Raw genomic sequence first — 18,001 nt, 5'->3', positions numbered from 1 at the left:
TGTTAGCAGCTCATAATAGATGGCACCTCTGTGATCCCACCAAACGCAGAGCACTGTCTCCTTTCCCGAGCGATGTGGTCTCGCAGTTGATGTCGATGGTTTCCCTGGCTTCACGCACGGTTTACGACGCTTAGGATTCTCAAAATACATCAGTTTTTATCACCTGTCAATATTCGATGAAGAAACGGCTTTCTTTTGTACCTGGCTAGCAGATTTTCACAAGATGTCTTCCGATTTGCTTGCTGTCTTTCAGTCAGTTGTTGCAGAACCCATTTTCCCAATTTCTGCACCTTTCGCGCAGCTTTCAACAATAGAGAAACGGCTTTCTGAGTCACATTCAGTTGTTCCGCGAGTCCCTGTTGTGTTTGAGTACCATCTTCATACAATAAGGCCTGCAATCCGTCGTCTTCGAACTTTCCCGCACTCGTCTTTTCTCACGTCAAAATCACCACCTCTGAATTTTTTAACCACTCGGAACACTGCGTTTTTCCAAGAGCATATTCGCCGAAATCTTCGACAAGAATTCCATGCGATTCTGCAGAAGTTTTCTTCAAATGATAGCAATAAAACCAATACCGCCCGCAAATCGCAATTTTTAGACACAAAACTCGACAAGTTTATGCTTTTGAAACACATACCTATGTATGGAGCTGGGGTTACCATGTGTTGACTTCCGTCGTCAGCCGTTACAGGAAGCAGATGGCGTTGCAGACGCTGTCTCGCTGGCCCTACACTGACGGCCAGCACCACCTATAGGGAAATTACGGTTTCATACTTCTACACCTGCTATTTACTTGTATTCTGCCTGATGGGAACGCAGCGAAGCTGCAGAGCTGCTGCGAACTGAGCCGTCCCAGTACGTCATAACAGCTCTTGAAATAAACAGAGTTCCCACCACCACCACCATCACCACCACCACCTCGATCACCTCATTTACCAATGACGTAATGGTGTCACCTATATAAGGTCAAAAATGTACATACAATTCCTTAGAAATACCGTCGAGTCCTGGTAATTTTTTGCAATGGTGAATCAACAACAAGGCGATATATTTCGCAAGTGAACTCACGTAGAAAGTCATCATTTACTGCGTGAATAATCACGCAGTCGGGGAGATTAGTAAACCCAATAGGGACAACCGTATGAAGAGTAGAGTCAGCATAGAGATCGGTAGAGTAATTACAGATCGTGAGAAATGTCACGTCGGGGTGTCAGTGTGTGACAATCATCGGTGTCATACATGCTCGTTTGCTGCGCGTCCTCAACCGGATAAGGTGATACAAGGAGGTCAGTTCATCCCTTAGGAAGGAGCGGGGTTTTGACCGCACCCTGAGTGTTTCCAGTTGTTGCTTCTTTAGCTGAAGAAGTTTCGCCTTAACATGGCTGACATTCATAATCCGTAAGGGAGCTTGTTTCGCACCGTCATAAAGTTGACGCAAGGCGGAATAATAAAATTCCTGGGTTCGACGGAGACCCGTCGCCCTCTCAGCACCGTAACGCACTAATGCTTTCCGGAGCAAACGTTTGACATGCCCTGACGACCATTCCATAAGAGAAGGATAACGGTCCTGCGATGCAAGCTACGTGCCCGAACCTGTCGAACGATAGTCTCGAGGGATGGGTCCTTTAAGAGGGATGTGTTCAACATCCAGAGAGTTTTACTGGTTGCGGCAAAGGACTTAAAGTTACAGCTACGGCACACTTATCAGTAGAACAAGCGGGTATCACATCTATCGCTAACAGGTGTCCGCATAAAGAGTCAGAAAGGTAAAAAAGATAGAGCCTGCTGCTGGAAGTAGCTGTGAAATGAGCGTACCTGACGAGAGAGGGATATTGACATATCCACGCAGCAAGTATTTCCTATGAACGCAGTAATTCGTCTAGTTCCTTACTGAAATTGAAATTAGGGTTGTGATTCACATGACGCAAAACACAATTAAAATCTCTGTCTAACAGAAATTTCTGCGGAGTTTTACGAAACAAATAAACTATATCCTCTTCATAAAAGCGAGAACGATCAATGGAACGACGCGGCAAACAGAAGAATGCAAGTAAGGTCACAAAAGGTGCCGCCTAATCCTCGGCCGTTGTCAAGAACTTCGAAATCAGTCGGTGGTATGCCCTCTCTGTAAAATAACAAAATACTAGTAGATGGTTCAGGAGCTACATTAAGGAAAGTAGAAAATCCAGGAACAGAAAAATTATCAAATAACATTTCTAGCAAAAATATCATGTCTGCACAATGAATCGTAAACAAATTATCGCAGCGCCCCAAGCCTAAGGTCGGAACTATTTCTGTTCACCTTCAACGTAAAAAAGGTATAGGCCTGCATCTATTGACTACCAAACCTATGCAGTTGATTGCTTGCAAATAACCGTTAACGGTCCCTGGCAGAGTCAACGGATGAATCTGAATGCAAGGAAGTGGATCCCTCTCTTCCATCCTCTTTGTTTTTTCTCTCTTCGCAACGCCGCGCGATCATGTTGAAAACGTTGTTTGTTGCATTGTTGCAACTGTGAGGGAAGGCGACTGCAGCAAGGGGAGAAGGAAGTGTGCTACGAAAGTAATGGAGTCAGAAGAAAAAGAGCACTGGGAAAAACAGTTACTATCTACTGAGATAAAAGATGAGCACTTCTTACTGATAATCCTTCATTATTTCGAGTGCAACATTAATTTTTCTATCTTTAACTAAGTGTACTGAGTCATGCACTGATAGTATCTCCACTCACAGCTATATAGAGGCACCAACGTTAGCTTGTGCAGCAGTCACGAGCAATCTCTCGTTCTCCACTCGGTACAAGTATGACGTCATTATTTTCCTCAGTATTCCTGCTAGCCGTCGCCCTGACAGACTACACGGTACGTTCACAACCTGTACCATAGTTCCGCTAAGGGATACGTTGATCTTTGTCTCGCCTTAACAAAATATTATTTATGTATTGCTGTCAAAATTATAGTATTTTCTACTTCAAAAGTCACAAAATACACTCTAACGTCGATTCAGATATCCTTTAACCTTTAGAATTTGCTTATGCATCATCTGTAATCCAAACGTTCCAAAGGCTTTCCATTATAAACTTCGTCATTCTTGACCATTTTAATTTTCGTATTTCTTTTCGACATTTTGGGTATTTTCAGTTTAAATCTATCAGAATGGCAGGTATCCCCACTTTCTACTAGTCACTTTCATGCAAGCGTCTCTTCCACTTTCTTTATTCTTCGTGTTCGTCCCGTTTTTTTCCCACTGTGAGTTTCTGTCTACATGTATGCAGATCTTCTTTCATCCTGAATGCTTTCCTATCTCATGAAATCACCCTTCCATTAGACCTTCGTATCGATTTACCTCTCTGAACAAAAACCGAGCGAAACGCAACAACGATAAGACACTTGACTCGCGTTCAAATCCCCGTTCTGATTTAAGTCATTCGTGAGTCACCTAAGTGACTTAAGGTATGGTTTTACTTCGAAAGTGTCGGCCAGTTTTCTTTCGTTATCTTTCACCAATACCAATTTGTCTTCTTTCTCTAATAGCCTGGTTATCGGCGGGAGTTTCGACAGTGATCTTCTTTATATTCTCGTTGAGCAAATAACTTAATGATCCGTCTACCAACCATTCTTTTGACTACATGCTCCTGCAGTAACGACTGCGATGGGGTTGAACGCACTTTGAAATTAACGAACCGCCGGTGTCACCACTGTGCTTCGTAGAGCCGCAACCGTAGCACAATGGCGCTGCCAATGAGATGTAAGCATCCCTTCTCCGGAGCTCCAGCGGCGGGCGTACCTAAGTTCGAACATCCATACACTCACCCCATTTTGTGTGTCCGCCAGCTGAATAACATTGACAGACTTCCATACTGCTCAAGGCTCGACATCTTCTGAATAGACATTGCACTGAAGAGTGACAGATTTATAAATCTTTTGTGTCTGCATATGTTTCGACATTCGAAGCTACTGTTAGCTACTTATGTTGCATCTACAGCAACAATACATGTTTACTAGGAGAATAAAGTAATATGTGAAACCTTTGTTCATGAACAACATTGTTACTCGCTGCTGCACCTACTACAGAATCGCACAGCGTGCAAAGGAAGTCATAACAGACTGGCGACGAGGATTGGACAGATAACAGCTCCACTCATATGCAGTTCATACTGATGTCTTCAACCTCAATATCTTTCCTTAACTATTTGTTTGTTACTCTGTTCCAGTTCTGCTAGGAATATTCACATCCATTTTCCTGTTGTACGTCGAGACACCCTCAGTTGTCTAATAATTATCACATTAATGACACAGGTGACAGCACCATAAGCCACAGCTGGTATGTATTGCAGATAAAGCTGAAACATTCTTAAGAAAAATTGTCCTGGGAAGCCAGTGGGTATGGGACCACACTTCTAAATCCAAATGGATAAACAAAAGAAATGGAGTCACGTAGAACGAGATGGGGGATAAACTGTTAATCTTTGTCACCAACATGTTGGCCACTTTGAAAACCGGTATCATGGATGCAACTAATAATTTTCCATTGTAAAGGTGGTAAAGGGGGTCATTGTGAAACACAATACAGGGTGATTCAAAAAGAATACCACAACTTTAAAAATGTGTATTTAATGAAAGAAACATAATATAACCTTCTGTTATACATCATTACAAAGAGTATTTAAAAAGGTTTTTTTTTTCACTCAAAAACAAGTTCAGAGATGTTCAATATGGCCCCCTCCAGACACACGAGCAATATCAACCCGATACTCCAACTCGTTCCACACTCTCTGTAGCATATCAGGCGTAACAGTTTGGATAGCTGCTGTTATTTCTCGTTTCAAATCATCAATGGTGGCTGGGAGAGGTGGCCGAAACACCATATCCTTAACATACCCCCATAAGAAAAAATCGCAGGGGCAAGATCAAGGCTTCTTGGAGGCCAGTGATGAAGTGCTCTGTCACGGGCTGCCTGGCGGCCGATCCACCGCCTCGGGTAGTTGACGTTCAGGTAGTTACGGACAGATAAGTGCCAATGTGGTGGCGCCTTGATACGTTTACCTTTTCCTTCTTCTCTAAAAGTTTGTATCATCATCGCGGAGTCACCCGGTATGTTGTCAACCTAAATACACTGTGAAGTCTTTCCTGGAAGCAAGTTAAGTGCCAATGTGGTGGCGCTCCATTCTGCTGAAATATGAATTGTTGTGCTTCTTGTTCGAGCTGAGGGAACAGCCAATTCTCTAACATCTCCAGATACTGTAGTCCAGTTACAGTAGCACCTTCGAAGAAAAAGGGACCAAAAACTTTATTGGCTGAAATGCCACAGAAAACGTTCACCTTAGGCGAGTCACGTTCATACTGAGTTGTTTCCCGCGGATTCTCAGTGCCCCAGACATTGTGACGGTTGACTTTCCCGTTAGTGTGAAAAGTTGCTTCATCACTAAACACAATCTTTGAAACGAAAGATTCATCTGTTTCCATTTGAGCAAGGATAAAATCACAGAAATCGATTCTTTTAATCTTATCACCTGCAGACAGTGCTTGAACCAATTTCAGACGATAAGGTTTCATAAGTAACCTTTTTCGTAGGACTCTCCATACAGTTGATTGTGGAATTTGCAGCTCTCTGCTAGCCCTGCGAGTCGATTTTCCCTGTGCACAAACACCCATTCTCTGTAAACTGTTTATATCAGCGTTTAATACACCACCTATCAGGAGGCTTAACACCATACTTCGTTCGAAATGCACGCTGAACAACTGTCGTCGATTCACTTGTGCCGTACTCAATAACACAAAAAGCTTTCTGTTGAGCGGTCGCCATTTTAACATCAAGTGACGCTGACGCCTAGTCAACAGCGCCTCAAGCGAACAAATGTACAACTAAATGAAACTTTATAGCTCCCTTAATTCGCCGACAGATAGTGCTTAGATCTGCCTTTTGTCGTTGCAGAGTTTTAAATTCCTAAAGTTGTGGTACTCTTTTTGAATCACCCTGTATAGATAATATCAGAGAAAAACCAAGGTGTCGATCATCTGAGTATAGCTTTCTTAATTCCCGAGTAACACCGCATTTCGTACAGAACTAGCCTAATGCTGCAGATGACAAATAAAAGCTACATGATGTACCTGTACTGTTGTCCAAATCTGGGGAGCGTAGACACGTGAGGTCAAAATTCTCATTACTGAAGTACGGCTCGTCAAAGTGTCCTCAGACACGAGGCGACAATTCGCGCTCTAAACTCTTACTGAACGATATAGGAACAGCAGCTCATGTGGCTTCATATGTAACCGTTTCCGATCGTCTGGTTATCGTTTTCGTTGCGGCTCAGCCTGTTTTCACCGTTACATGAAAAATTCCACCGCCGTATTTTGGATAACCAGATGGTCTGTCTGGGTGGCGTTGTTGAAATCTTCTGCTATAATACTGATGCTCCTCTCTTGTGATTTCAGTATATTCAGATTATGTTAAATCCATCAGCTCACGTCACCTGTAAGGAAGAAGTATATCGAAATTCGACAATGGATAAAGCTATGCTCAAGTAAAGGCACGATCGTTTCCCTCATATATTTGTGCATCTGGTAGGTATGTCATATGATTCCCTTTCCGTATGGAAATTGCGAATTGCACACAAAATGGCGGCTTCCAAAATGGCTACCATGTTGGTAACATAGCATCACGAGTTTTTCCCCGTATCTATTCCCTGCAGCTTGAGCTTTAATTTCGTTTATCCAACCTGATTCTCTGCTTATCCACCTGTTTCGTTTTTAAAATGCTAATTAACGCCTATGGACCACGCTATATTTCGTTTTCTAATTGTGCCCCTACCAAACATCGTATTTAATTACTCTGCAGCACTGGAGTGTGTTCCGTATCGATCTCTCCCGCAGTGTGCTCTTTTCGTAGGTGGGGCAATTCTTGTACGTGGATGTTCAGACGACGTACGGAGTTCTTCGTGGAGAGGCTAACATCACAGTCAACGGAACGTCGTACTACCAGTTCTCCGGCGTTCCATTTGCGGCTCCGCCTGTCGCTGAACTTCGCTTCAAGGTGAGTGCTCTGAGTCTTTGAAAATACGAAGTGACACACCAAAAATCGCGGTCTTACAAAGAACAAGGCAGCCTGTGACTCTTATCAAAATTCAGAAGTGGAAGGAAATAGCTATGCGCCTACATATCACGGCTCTTTTGACCAATCAATTTTTGTACCAAACGCACCAGGGTGATATCAATTTTAGATTCTTCCATAGTACTGAAAAATCAGAGATACTTCAGGACCGGTGCAGATACTAATACGACGAAGTGTTGAAAAGTGACGCCTCCGAATTTTCTATGTGAAAACTCTTAAGGCTTTTTAAACAAAACAAATTTCGTTAACAGCCTGCATCCTTATTCTTCATTTCTACATATTATCTCTCAACACAGTCACCCGGGTGACGAAACGTTTCTCCTAGTTTGTTCAACTGTAGAATGCTTGACTTTGATCATGGAGGCCCAGCCTCATCACGGCTTGCACTGCTGCATCACTATGAAAGCGAAGTCCAAGAAAGTGTTCTGTAATTCTTATAAACAGATGAAAATCGGAAGGGACCAAGTCGATGTAGTCTGTCGGTAAACTGAAGAGCGAGGGAGCAAGTCCCCACTCTGCCTACCCATCTACGTCACAAGGCGCTTCTACAGGCTGTTTCACAACGTAGTGCCGGCCCTGCCGCGGCGCGCACATTAAATCTGTGGCGGCGCCGTGTATAGATAAGTCGCGGCTGCGTTTCTTTTTAGACAAATGCGTTAAGACCATAAGGAATACAAAAAACGATAGCTTCTTTCTTAACGCAACACTATAGAGTAAATAATATTAACATAAAATCGTAAGTCAGGATTCTACCACAAACATTGGTCCGAATGACTGTTCTTCATGTGAATGTATGTTCCTCTATTGCTATTCATAGAACGAACCCCATATAATGCAAACAATAAGTATAATTTAAGGCTTGTTCCTACTTTGTGTTTCTACTAAAAGGTAGAAGTTTTCTTTGAAGGACTGCATTGAAACGTAGCGGCGTGGCGCAGTGGCTAGCATAGTGGACTCACATTCCGGAGGGCGACGGTTCAATCCCGCGTCTGGCCATCCTGATTTAGGTTTCCCGTGATTTCCCTAAATCGCTCCAGGCAAATGCCGGGGTGGTTGCTGTGAAAGGGCACGGCCGACGTCCTTCCCCGTTCTTCCCTAATCCGATGAGACCGGTGACCTCGTTGTCTGGTCTCCTCCCCAAAACAACCCAACCCCTACCCAACTGCGTTGAAACTTAAAAATTCTAGCAACAAGAAGAGTGTTTAAAAAGTAAGCAGAAATTTATAATTTTGTGTGTTGTATTAGTCCGATTGGCACTACCTTTTTATAACTGTCTTCGTAAACATGTCTCAAAAGCACGTGTACAATGTTATGCGTATTGGGTGTTTACTCTATTGTCAGCTGTCAAAAAGATTACATGTGTTGTGGTAGCATCAACTAATATTTGTTTTGTATAAAAATAGATAAGAGAAACTGCATTAAATTAGGTCATAAGAATGGAATAAAGTGTATGAAATTTTGGTGAACCTGTTACGAGTAAGCCAAGGGCATGCAAGTGGTACAAAAATTTCAAAGCAGGCCTTAAATGACAGCGGTTTTACAAGCATGGATGAGATTAAAAATGCACAGTTAAGAGACCTGTAAACTATCCCGAAGAAACAGTTCGTGAAGTGTTTCGGGAATTGGAGAAAGCACTGGCATAAGTGTACAGTATGTGATGAGGAATATTTTGAAGAGGTAAATTTGCTGTACATTAACAAATAAAGTTCTTACCAAAAAATAAAAATTAATATGTGAACGCAGCTCGTTAGTCAAGCTTTTTGCGTAGAAATCCAGAATCGGTATACATGTTTCGAAGAAAATTTCAGCAGTGTTTGGAATAGCTATTGGGCACATGTTTTAAGCAATTTGTCTTAGAATCAGGTGAATAGTGACCGAGATAGAGATTTAGCGTTCCATAAGCATCAAAGGGTTTACATGATTTTGAAACTGTCTATAACGATGGATTTTCTCCCAAAATTATTAGTATTCCTTCGTGGCGATTCCAGTAAACCATGCAGCTTATTTTCACGTTCCTTCCTTATGCGTCCTATTGCACGAGGCTGACGTTAACATGAATTGCCGCCCATTGGTTGGGACTGGTAATATTATTATAGTTATAGTACTTTTTGGGTCGCCTCTTTAATACACGCTGTAATAACGTTACAGACGACTGAACGCTCGTTACTCCGCAAATACCTCCTCTTCTTCGTATTCTACACATTTCCTTGCAATGCTAGACGATTATCTATCTCCTCCGGATATCGAAGCATATCAGTAAGTATGCAACGTTAACTGACTGACACTGGCAACTAAGATCTCACGAACAGAAACGACGTATATCACCGCACGCCGACCTACACCGCTAGACAGGTAACGGGCAACAGATTTTGGGTGCCCCTGTATGCCGGTGGCAGCGTTCTTCCGGGAAGGGCCGCTTCCCCCACCAAAAGCGTTGCTCGTTCTTCAGTTTACAGACAGACTATAACGTGTGGAGGATGGCGGTGAACCCGGTAGTCGGATTGTTGCAGGTGTTGCAACGGTCGTGTGCGGTCTGCCATTGCCATGCTGCAGGAGAGGGTGCTTCACGTGTGGAAGAAGTCTTCGAACTTCGAAAGTCGACTACAGTAAATTGGTTCTGACGAACCACATAATTACGTTACACAACAAAGTGTTACATGTTGCAGTTCGCAGACCTTTCCTGTCAAGGGCATGCAATATGTGACATGAAAAATAAAGATGTAGAATGTTTATTACGTTTTGTTTGTAAAAAGTTTTAATAGTTCTCACACAAAAAATTCGAAGGCCTTTCTTTTCTTACTCGTACATCTGCTGGCAACCACTACACCTACGACAGTTAAAAGTCTACATAGAATTATCTCAAACCAGTGCCCTTCCTGTGTTCGTCATAAGTGTCTCGAATCCGAATCCATAGAGCGGGGAAACCCTCAAGTCACAATTAAGGCCTCGCTTGGTTTTTGGAAAAGGAATAGGTAACTTGTGAATAATACTACTCGTCAATACGGCAACGCTTATATTAAGAGGACTGACCGCTGCGTACAGGAATGACGTGCCGTGCACTAATAGTGAACCACTGAGTCCCCTATTGTGTATTGTGTGCTGTGAATTGAACCGGGGACCTAGAAACGACGGGGAGGCTTCGTTCCGCAGTAGACCTCAGTGGTTCACTGCAGGCCACAGAAGTCCACCCACCCCACTGCCGCCCCACACTGAACCCAGGGTTATTGTGTGGTTCAAACAGTGTGGACCGCCCCCTCCCCCTCCCCCCCCCCCCCACTACCCCCCTCCCACCGCCCCTAGAACGTCTCATACCAGACGAGTGTAACCCCAAATGTTTGCGTGGTAGAGTAATTATGGTACACGCGTATGTGGAGACAGTGTTTGCTCAAGGGTTATTGTGTGGTTCAAACCCTGTGGACCGCCCCCTCCCCCTGCCCCCCCCCCCCCCAAGAACGTCTCATACCAGACGAGTGTAACCCCAAATGTTTGTGTGGTAGAGTAGTTGTGGTACACGCGTATGTGGAGACAGTGCTTGCGCAGCAATCGCCGACATAGTGCAACTGAGGCGGAATAAGGAGAACCAGCCAGCATTCGCCCAGGCAAATGGGAAACCGCATTAAGAACCATGCACAGGCTGACCGGCACACCGAACCTCGATACTAATCCGCCGGGCGGATTCGTGCCGGGAAGCAGCACGTTAGACCGTGCGGCTAGCTAGGCGAGCTGAGTCTTCTATTACTGAACACTTCTTTCCTACTTGTTATTAGATTTCCATAGTGTTGCAATCTCGAACTTCACGTCATGTTTGTAAAATACAGTTTTCACGATAACTCTAGGAATATAGGAATACTAGTAGCGAATAATGGAATCACTGCATAGCTTTAGGCATAGCGTAATCCTAATTCTCCTCCCTAATTTGCTTCCAGGAAAGACTTCACAGTGTATTTAGGTTGACAACATACCGGGTGATTCCGCGATGATGATACAAACTTTTAGGGATGAAGGAAAAGGGTAAAAGTATCAGTTTGATCCTGGTCAGGAAACGCCCGAATCGGAAGTTACAAGCGAATATGTACCTCGTCTCTTTGTATTGCACATTTTGGAGGAGGTAGTACGGCCAAAACAAGAAAAAACTATCTAGCCAACATGACCTCAAAATTCATAATTTAAGAACTAAAACCGCGTGTTCGGTAGATGTGTTTCACAGTGATAAAGATGAACATGTGTTTATAGCTCGTAAGCTATGCACTTTAGAGCCCATGTTTACTTGGAATTTTCCTTGTTTTGGTCCATACTAACCTTCTACCAAAATATGGAAGGCAAAGTGCTTGCAGTAGAAGAGGTTCACCGTCAAAGATGCTAGAACGAGTTTTGCTTATAGCTTTCGACCCGGTCGTTCCCGAACGGGGGTCTCTGCCCTGAAATTAATGCATTTGCCCTTCTCCATAATCCTTGAAAGATTGTAAGGTCATCACGGAACCACCCTGTATAATTTACTGCTGTTTTGAAGGCACACATAATGTCGTAGTCATTTTCAATTTTCTTCGTTTACCTCTATGAATCCATACATATTATTTTCTTACTGACAGTCCGTGTAAAAGGATGAACGGTAATGTGTTTAGCGCTTACTACTTTCACGCTGTTCATGCAGTAAAAGTACCACATGAGGCCTGGCGTTATAATTTATTACTACCTGTACTCAGGCCCTTTTTTTCACGCAATATGTACAGGAGCCACTGAATGTAAGTGCAACGTTATATCGTTCTACGACACATAGTCCAGGAGTTATGACGTCATAAACAATGAGATGCGTGAGAAACTGCCGCATCATGAATAACGCTTAAATTATTACTTCGTTGCTACTAAATACTTTCGCAACACATTATGTAGACAACATCTACATACGCCGCTGAATGCACCTACGTAATTATATTACTGTACGACACATATTTCAAGAGTAATGACGCCATAAACATTAAGCACAAGGCAAGACGCTACCTTGTATGGGCGTGGTCGCACAGTTATAAATAAATACTTGAGCAACACCATATGTGAAAAATATGCTCGCTCTCTCTCTCTCTCTCTGAGAATGTGAAAGTCTGACGTGTGGGAAGTTAAACTACGAAGTCAACTGCTCAGGCCATAGATATTAAGAAGGGTGGCATCCGGGAAATAAATCGACTTAGACCCAAACTCTCTTACACCATTCCGTAATGTTTTCCTTTTCACAGAAAGATTTAGATGACAGAATTCTGCGTTTCCGGAGAGCTATAAGGATTTTTTGTTATTGATGATTAAGAGGAGAGGCTAGTTCACAAAGCGACAGTTTCAGCTCCAACCCCCCTCCCCCCCCCCCCCTCCCCCCCCCTCCCCATCTTTATGTACATGTACTTGATGCCTGTTGAAAATGACACTGTATGAAGTCGAAACCGGACGTGATTTTGAATTAATAGTAATGTTTGTTACTGCCACCGTATGACATTCCGCTGCGACGGTAAGTCATCAAACTGAGGTCATTGTCGACTTCACATATTTATCTCCTTTAATAATCTTTATCAGCGCTTTCCTAGCCTTATTTTTGAATGAGATAAAGTCAACAAATTATTGTCTTCTTGTTCACTGTGGAGAGCAGAACGCTACTCCTGATTTCGGAAATAAGTGTCTTCCGAATGTTCGAATGTTGCGTAATTCGTGTTCAGTAAGAATGATTTAGCTGGAACGCTAAGAGGAAATTCTCGAGAAACATTTCTGCAACGAATGCATGAGTCTCAATTCATCCTAAATAAATTGACGGAAAAAATGCAACCCCAGAAAATAATTTGTGAAGAGTAATGAAATTTCGGGACTACATTTGACTATGTAACGTCCTTAAGTGACTAATATTGCAAGATCACTGATTAATGTAAGCAACGAGATAAGCTACTGCAAATGTGAAATGCTGTTACATCAGTAACCCGTGTAACCGCCAGTATGTTGATTGGAAACATACAACCAGGCATGCATCGTGTTGTATAAGTTCCAGATGTCAGTTTGTGGAATGAAATTCCATGCCTGTTGCACCTGATCGGTCATTACAGGGACAGCTAATGCTGGTTGGGGATCACGCTGGAGTCACGGTCCGATGATGTCAAATATGTGTTCGATTCGAGAAAGTTCTGGCGATTGAGCGGGCCCTGGCAACACGCCTACCCCCTGTAGAGCATGTTTGGTTACAACAGTGTTTTGTAGGAAAGCGTTATCCAGTGGAATACTTCCAGAATGAGATTTTCACTCTGCAGCGGAGTGTGCGCCGATATGAAACTTCCTGGCAGATTGAAACTGTGTGCCCGACCGAAACTCGAACTCGGGACCTTTGCCTTTCGCGGGCAAATGCTCTACCATCTGAGCTACCGAAGCACGACTCACGACCGGTACTCACAACTTTACTTCTTCCAGTACCTCGTCTCCTACCTTCCAAACTTTACAGAAGCTCTCCTGCGAACCTTGCAGAACTAGCACTCCTGAAAGAAAGGATATTGCGGAGACATGGCTTAGCCACAGCCTGGGGGATGTTTCCAGAATGAGATTTTCACTCTGCAGCGGAGTGTGCGCCGATATGAAACTTCCTGGCAGATTAAAACTGTGTGCCCGACCGAGACTCAAAGTCGTGACCTTTGCCTTTCGCGGGCAAGTGCTCTACCATCTGAGCTACCGAAGCACGACTCCCGCCCGGTACTCACAGCCAGTACCTCGTCTCCTACCTTCCAAACTTTACAGAAGCTCTCCTGCGAACCTTGCAGAACTAGCACTCCTGAAAGAAAGGATATTGCGGAGACATGGCTTAGCCACAGCCTGGGGGATGTTTTCAGAATGAGATTTTCACTCTGCAGCGGAGTGTGCGCTGATATGAAACTTCCTGGCAGATTAAAACTGTGTGCCCGACCGAGACTCGAACTCGTGACCTTTGCCTTTCGCGGGCAAGTGCTCTACTAACTGAGCTACCGAAGCACGACTCCGCCGGCCGAAGTGGCCGTGCGGTTAAAGGCGCTGCAGTCTGGAACCGCAAGACCGCTACGGTCTCAGGTTCGAATCCTGCCTCGGGCATGGATGTTTGTGATGTCCTTAGGTTAGTTAGGTTTAACTAGTTCTAAGTTCTAGGGGACTAATGACCTCAGCAGTTGAGTCCCATAGTGCTCAGAGCCATTTGAACCATTTGAAGCACGACTCCCGCCCGGTACTCACAGCTTTACTTCTGCCAGTACCTCGTCTCCTACCTTCCAAACTTTACAGAAGCTCTCCCGCGAACCTTGCAGAACTAGCACTTCTGAAAGCAAAGATATTGCGGAGACATGGCTTAGCCACAGCCTGGGGGATGTTTCCAGAATGAGATTTTCACTCTGCAGCGGAGTGTGCGCTGAAATGAAACTTCCTGGCAGATTAAAACAGTTTTAATCTGCCAGGAAGTTTCAGTGGAATACTGTTCATAAATGACTGCACAACAAGTCCAATCACTTGACTGACGTACACATTTGCAAAAAAATGGCTCTGAGCACTAAGGGACTTAACTTATGAGCTCATCAGTCCCCTAGAACTTAGATCTACTTAAACCTAATTAACCTAAGGACATCACACACACCCATGCCCGAGGCAGGATCCGAACCTGCAACCGTAGCGGTCGTGCGGTTCTAGACTGTAGCGCCTAGAACCGCTCGGCCACCCCTGCCGGCACACACATGCAGTCAGGGTGCGTGGAATAACTACGAAAGTGCTCCTGCTGTCATACGAAATTGCACTCGAGACCACAGCTCCAGGTGTAAGGCCAACGCGTCTACCACGCAGGCAGGCTGGCTGCGGGCCGTCAATTGGCCTCCTAACCAACGCACGGCCATCTCTACCCAGCTTTTATGAGAAAACACAACAGACCTGCACCTTGTCTTCCACTGAGCTCTCGCTTGGCACTACTAAAGTCGCAAATGGCGGTGGATTGGAGTTAATGGAATGCGTGCTACAAGGCGTCTGCCTCGGAGCTGTCGTTGAAGTAACCGATTTGTAACACTTCTTTGTCTTGCTGTGGCATCAGCTGCTTTTAGAATAACTGATGCAGATGCAGTACGATACGCCAGAGCCATGCGCCAAACACGACGGTCTTTCCTTTCGGTAGTGCCACGTGGCCGTCCGAAGCAGAGTCTTCTTGCGACCGTACATTCTTGTAATCACCGCTATCAGCAATCTTGGACAGTGGTTACATTCCCTCCACGTCTTTCTGCATTAGTACAGAAGGAACATCCACCTTCTCGTAGCCCTGCTACACGATCTGGTTCAAACTCAGCGATGTGTTGATAATGGCATCTTTGTCACTGGCGACCGACAGAGCGTGTATTTAAAGCAAACATAATTTGCATCCTCAAAGTAGCGCAACTACCTCCATTCTCATGCGACTGCTGCGAAATCTGAATAGAAATCATCTCTAAGAAGCAGAAATACCCCTACCAACTTTTACTTTTGCCGCGCAAGTGCTTCTTGGTGTTGCGATTTTTTTTTCCATCAGTGTATTTGGTTTGTAAAGTTCTTCTTCTTAGTAATGTGAAGAGTCAGAGTCGGTGGCTGTATTTAGGGATAAGTTAAGACCTGCCTTCGATGATTTGAAATTTCTGTGGTTCTCCACTGTCACGCAACAGGACAAGAGGTTTTGACGTGTAAACTAGGTGAAGAGGTACTTAAAATTTTGTCAGAACTATTATGTTGCACAAATTGATTTTTAATGTTTCTAAAAAAGAACCGAAAACCATCAAGACCGTATCATCCTCAGTCAACAACAACAACCAAAAAAAATCACCTTTAGCTTCCTGCGTACTGCATAGTACTTTCGTCAGCCAAATTTCAAGAGGCCATCATCTGACTTTTGCAGCTCGGGTGGAAAGCAACTGACCAACACCTCATCCCCCAACCTTCCACTATGGATGGTGCAAGAGCAAGAGGCTGGAGACTATTGTTTTTCTTACTTTACATGGTCTGTCAGCATTTCCGGTGTCCTACGTGAGTAATCTAAGGAATATTACAGTAACCATTAACGACAATGAGATTAAATTTAGTAGTGAAAAGCTAAAAACACAGTTATAAGGTATAGTATGTACCTGGGACGTTAATAGGTAGGTATACGCACAGTGAACGCTAGGTTTACTGCTATACGGAAGATTCAGGACTTACGCCTTCTTTTACCGAAAATGGAGGTATATCTGTCGGTGATCCGTACGAATAATGACGTCCATTTTCTGTAGTTACTACTGTGGTAGGTGTGTATCTCCACATTTGATCAGAAAATGAAATTCAGACTTCAGCTTTCATACAAGGAAAAATTCCACAGTTACTGTGATATCTATTACAGTAGCCACGAAAAAAAAATGGTTCAAACGGCTGAGCACTATGGGACTCAACTGCTGAGATCATTAGTCCCCTAGAACTTAGAACTAGTTAAACCTAACTAACCTAAGGACATCACAAACATCCATGCCCGAGGCAAGATTCGAACCTGCGACCGTAGCGGTCTTGCGGTTCCAGACTGCAGCGCCTTTAACCGCACGGCCACTTCGGCCGGCAGCCACGAAAAACATTCTTCAGATTATAACGGAAGTGATGTTAGGTTTAATCCCCAGCATTCAAGCAGCTATTCACTACATATGAAGCAAGCACGCCTCTACAAACAAACTGTTTTCACAGCCGCCGCAGCCGCCTGCTCCCTGGGACGGAGTGAGGGAAGCGTTGGAGGAGGTTGGTACTACCTGCCACCAGATCAGTAATGATGGCCTCATCTCCGGAGAGGAGGACTGCCTCTATCTCAACGTCTACACACCCACGGTACGTCCGCCAACTGCTGAATTTTTACTGTATTCATGAGCCCTGCAAATTCTTGTGGTGATGCAGGTGCTTGCTCTTCTTAATGTCACATCACAACATCTGTTTCTTCTGGATATCTGTAGACTTTCATGACCGTTGTCACAGGATGTAAAATCTTGTACATCGTTAGGCTGCATCGCATTCCTCCTGAAACTGCTTCTTCACAGTCGACGTTTCGACCCCTCTGATGGCATATTCTTCGAAATCTTAAGCTGTCGATTGCGAAGTAGGAATCGGAGGAATAACATGATGCCGACTAACAGTCTAGAAGATTGTACCGTTGGTTGTTTCTTAGCTTACAATGACTTAAACATACATGATGGTAAAAAATTGTTTTTCCATCGGCATATTAACTTCAGTAGTAATTTACTTATCTAGTATCAATAGATTATAGTCGATAATTTATTGTCTCAGTATAGGAAAATGTACAGTTCAAGTATACAAGGTACGTGCGATTGGTTCACGGAATTTTCGACACGGTCACGGGAGATAACGAAAGAATAAGAATTTACTTTAATTTCTGTAATAATGTGTCACATCACCAACATGTTCAGTCTTGCTATAATTAAGAGCTCCTTTAAGCCATACGGACACAGACACTGACTCATTTATTTTACGATGATTCCTCGTCCCGAGAACCAAAAGCATTGTAGAAATATAATAAGATGTACTTCTATCTTTGTTATAGATTTCACATATCAGAAATGCTCTATAAGCAATAATTTCTGGACTGTTAAAAGCCTCCGGCCCAGCTACAGTGTCTACTTTTGGACCGTGTACTACAAACCAGTCATTACCACGTCCATTAGCGACTGCCTCCGTAAACGTGAAATTCAATATGCATCCACAAAAGACTGAAGCGCCATTCAAAATCACTTGTGCACCTACTCCATTCTTCGTACTAACTGCTATATTATCAGTAGCATTCTATACTGCAACGTACGAACGCCTTCTCCTCCCATAATAAAGCAGCAGCACTAGTCCTTGTCAACCTGCCATGTGACCGCTGCTGCAACACT

General features: G+C 43.8%; 1 protein-coding gene across 1 annotated transcript in view; it reads left to right on the top strand.

Moving 5' to 3' along the window:
• Positions 1-2,777: 2,777 nt before the first annotated feature.
• Positions 2,778-18,001, top strand: part of LOC124619948 (juvenile hormone esterase-like) — a 28,041-nt gene continuing 12,817 nt past the window's right edge. Inside the window, exons 1-3 of the mRNA XM_047146611.1 lie at positions 2,778-2,860; positions 6,888-7,031; positions 16,806-16,943. Of these exons, the coding sequence (XP_047002567.1) occupies positions 2,804-2,860; positions 6,888-7,031; positions 16,806-16,943 (339 nt within the window). The 5' untranslated portion in view covers positions 2,778-2,803. The remainder of the gene's footprint in view (positions 2,861-6,887; positions 7,032-16,805; positions 16,944-18,001) is intronic.

The sequence above is a fragment of the Schistocerca americana genome, chromosome 6, assembly GCF_021461395.2.
Source record: "Schistocerca americana isolate TAMUIC-IGC-003095 chromosome 6, iqSchAmer2.1, whole genome shotgun sequence".
In the NCBI taxonomy this organism is placed as follows: domain Eukaryota; kingdom Metazoa; phylum Arthropoda; class Insecta; order Orthoptera; family Acrididae; genus Schistocerca; species Schistocerca americana.
Note: the sequence above shows the minus strand (reverse complement) of the source record. Positions and strands in the feature narration are given on the sequence as shown.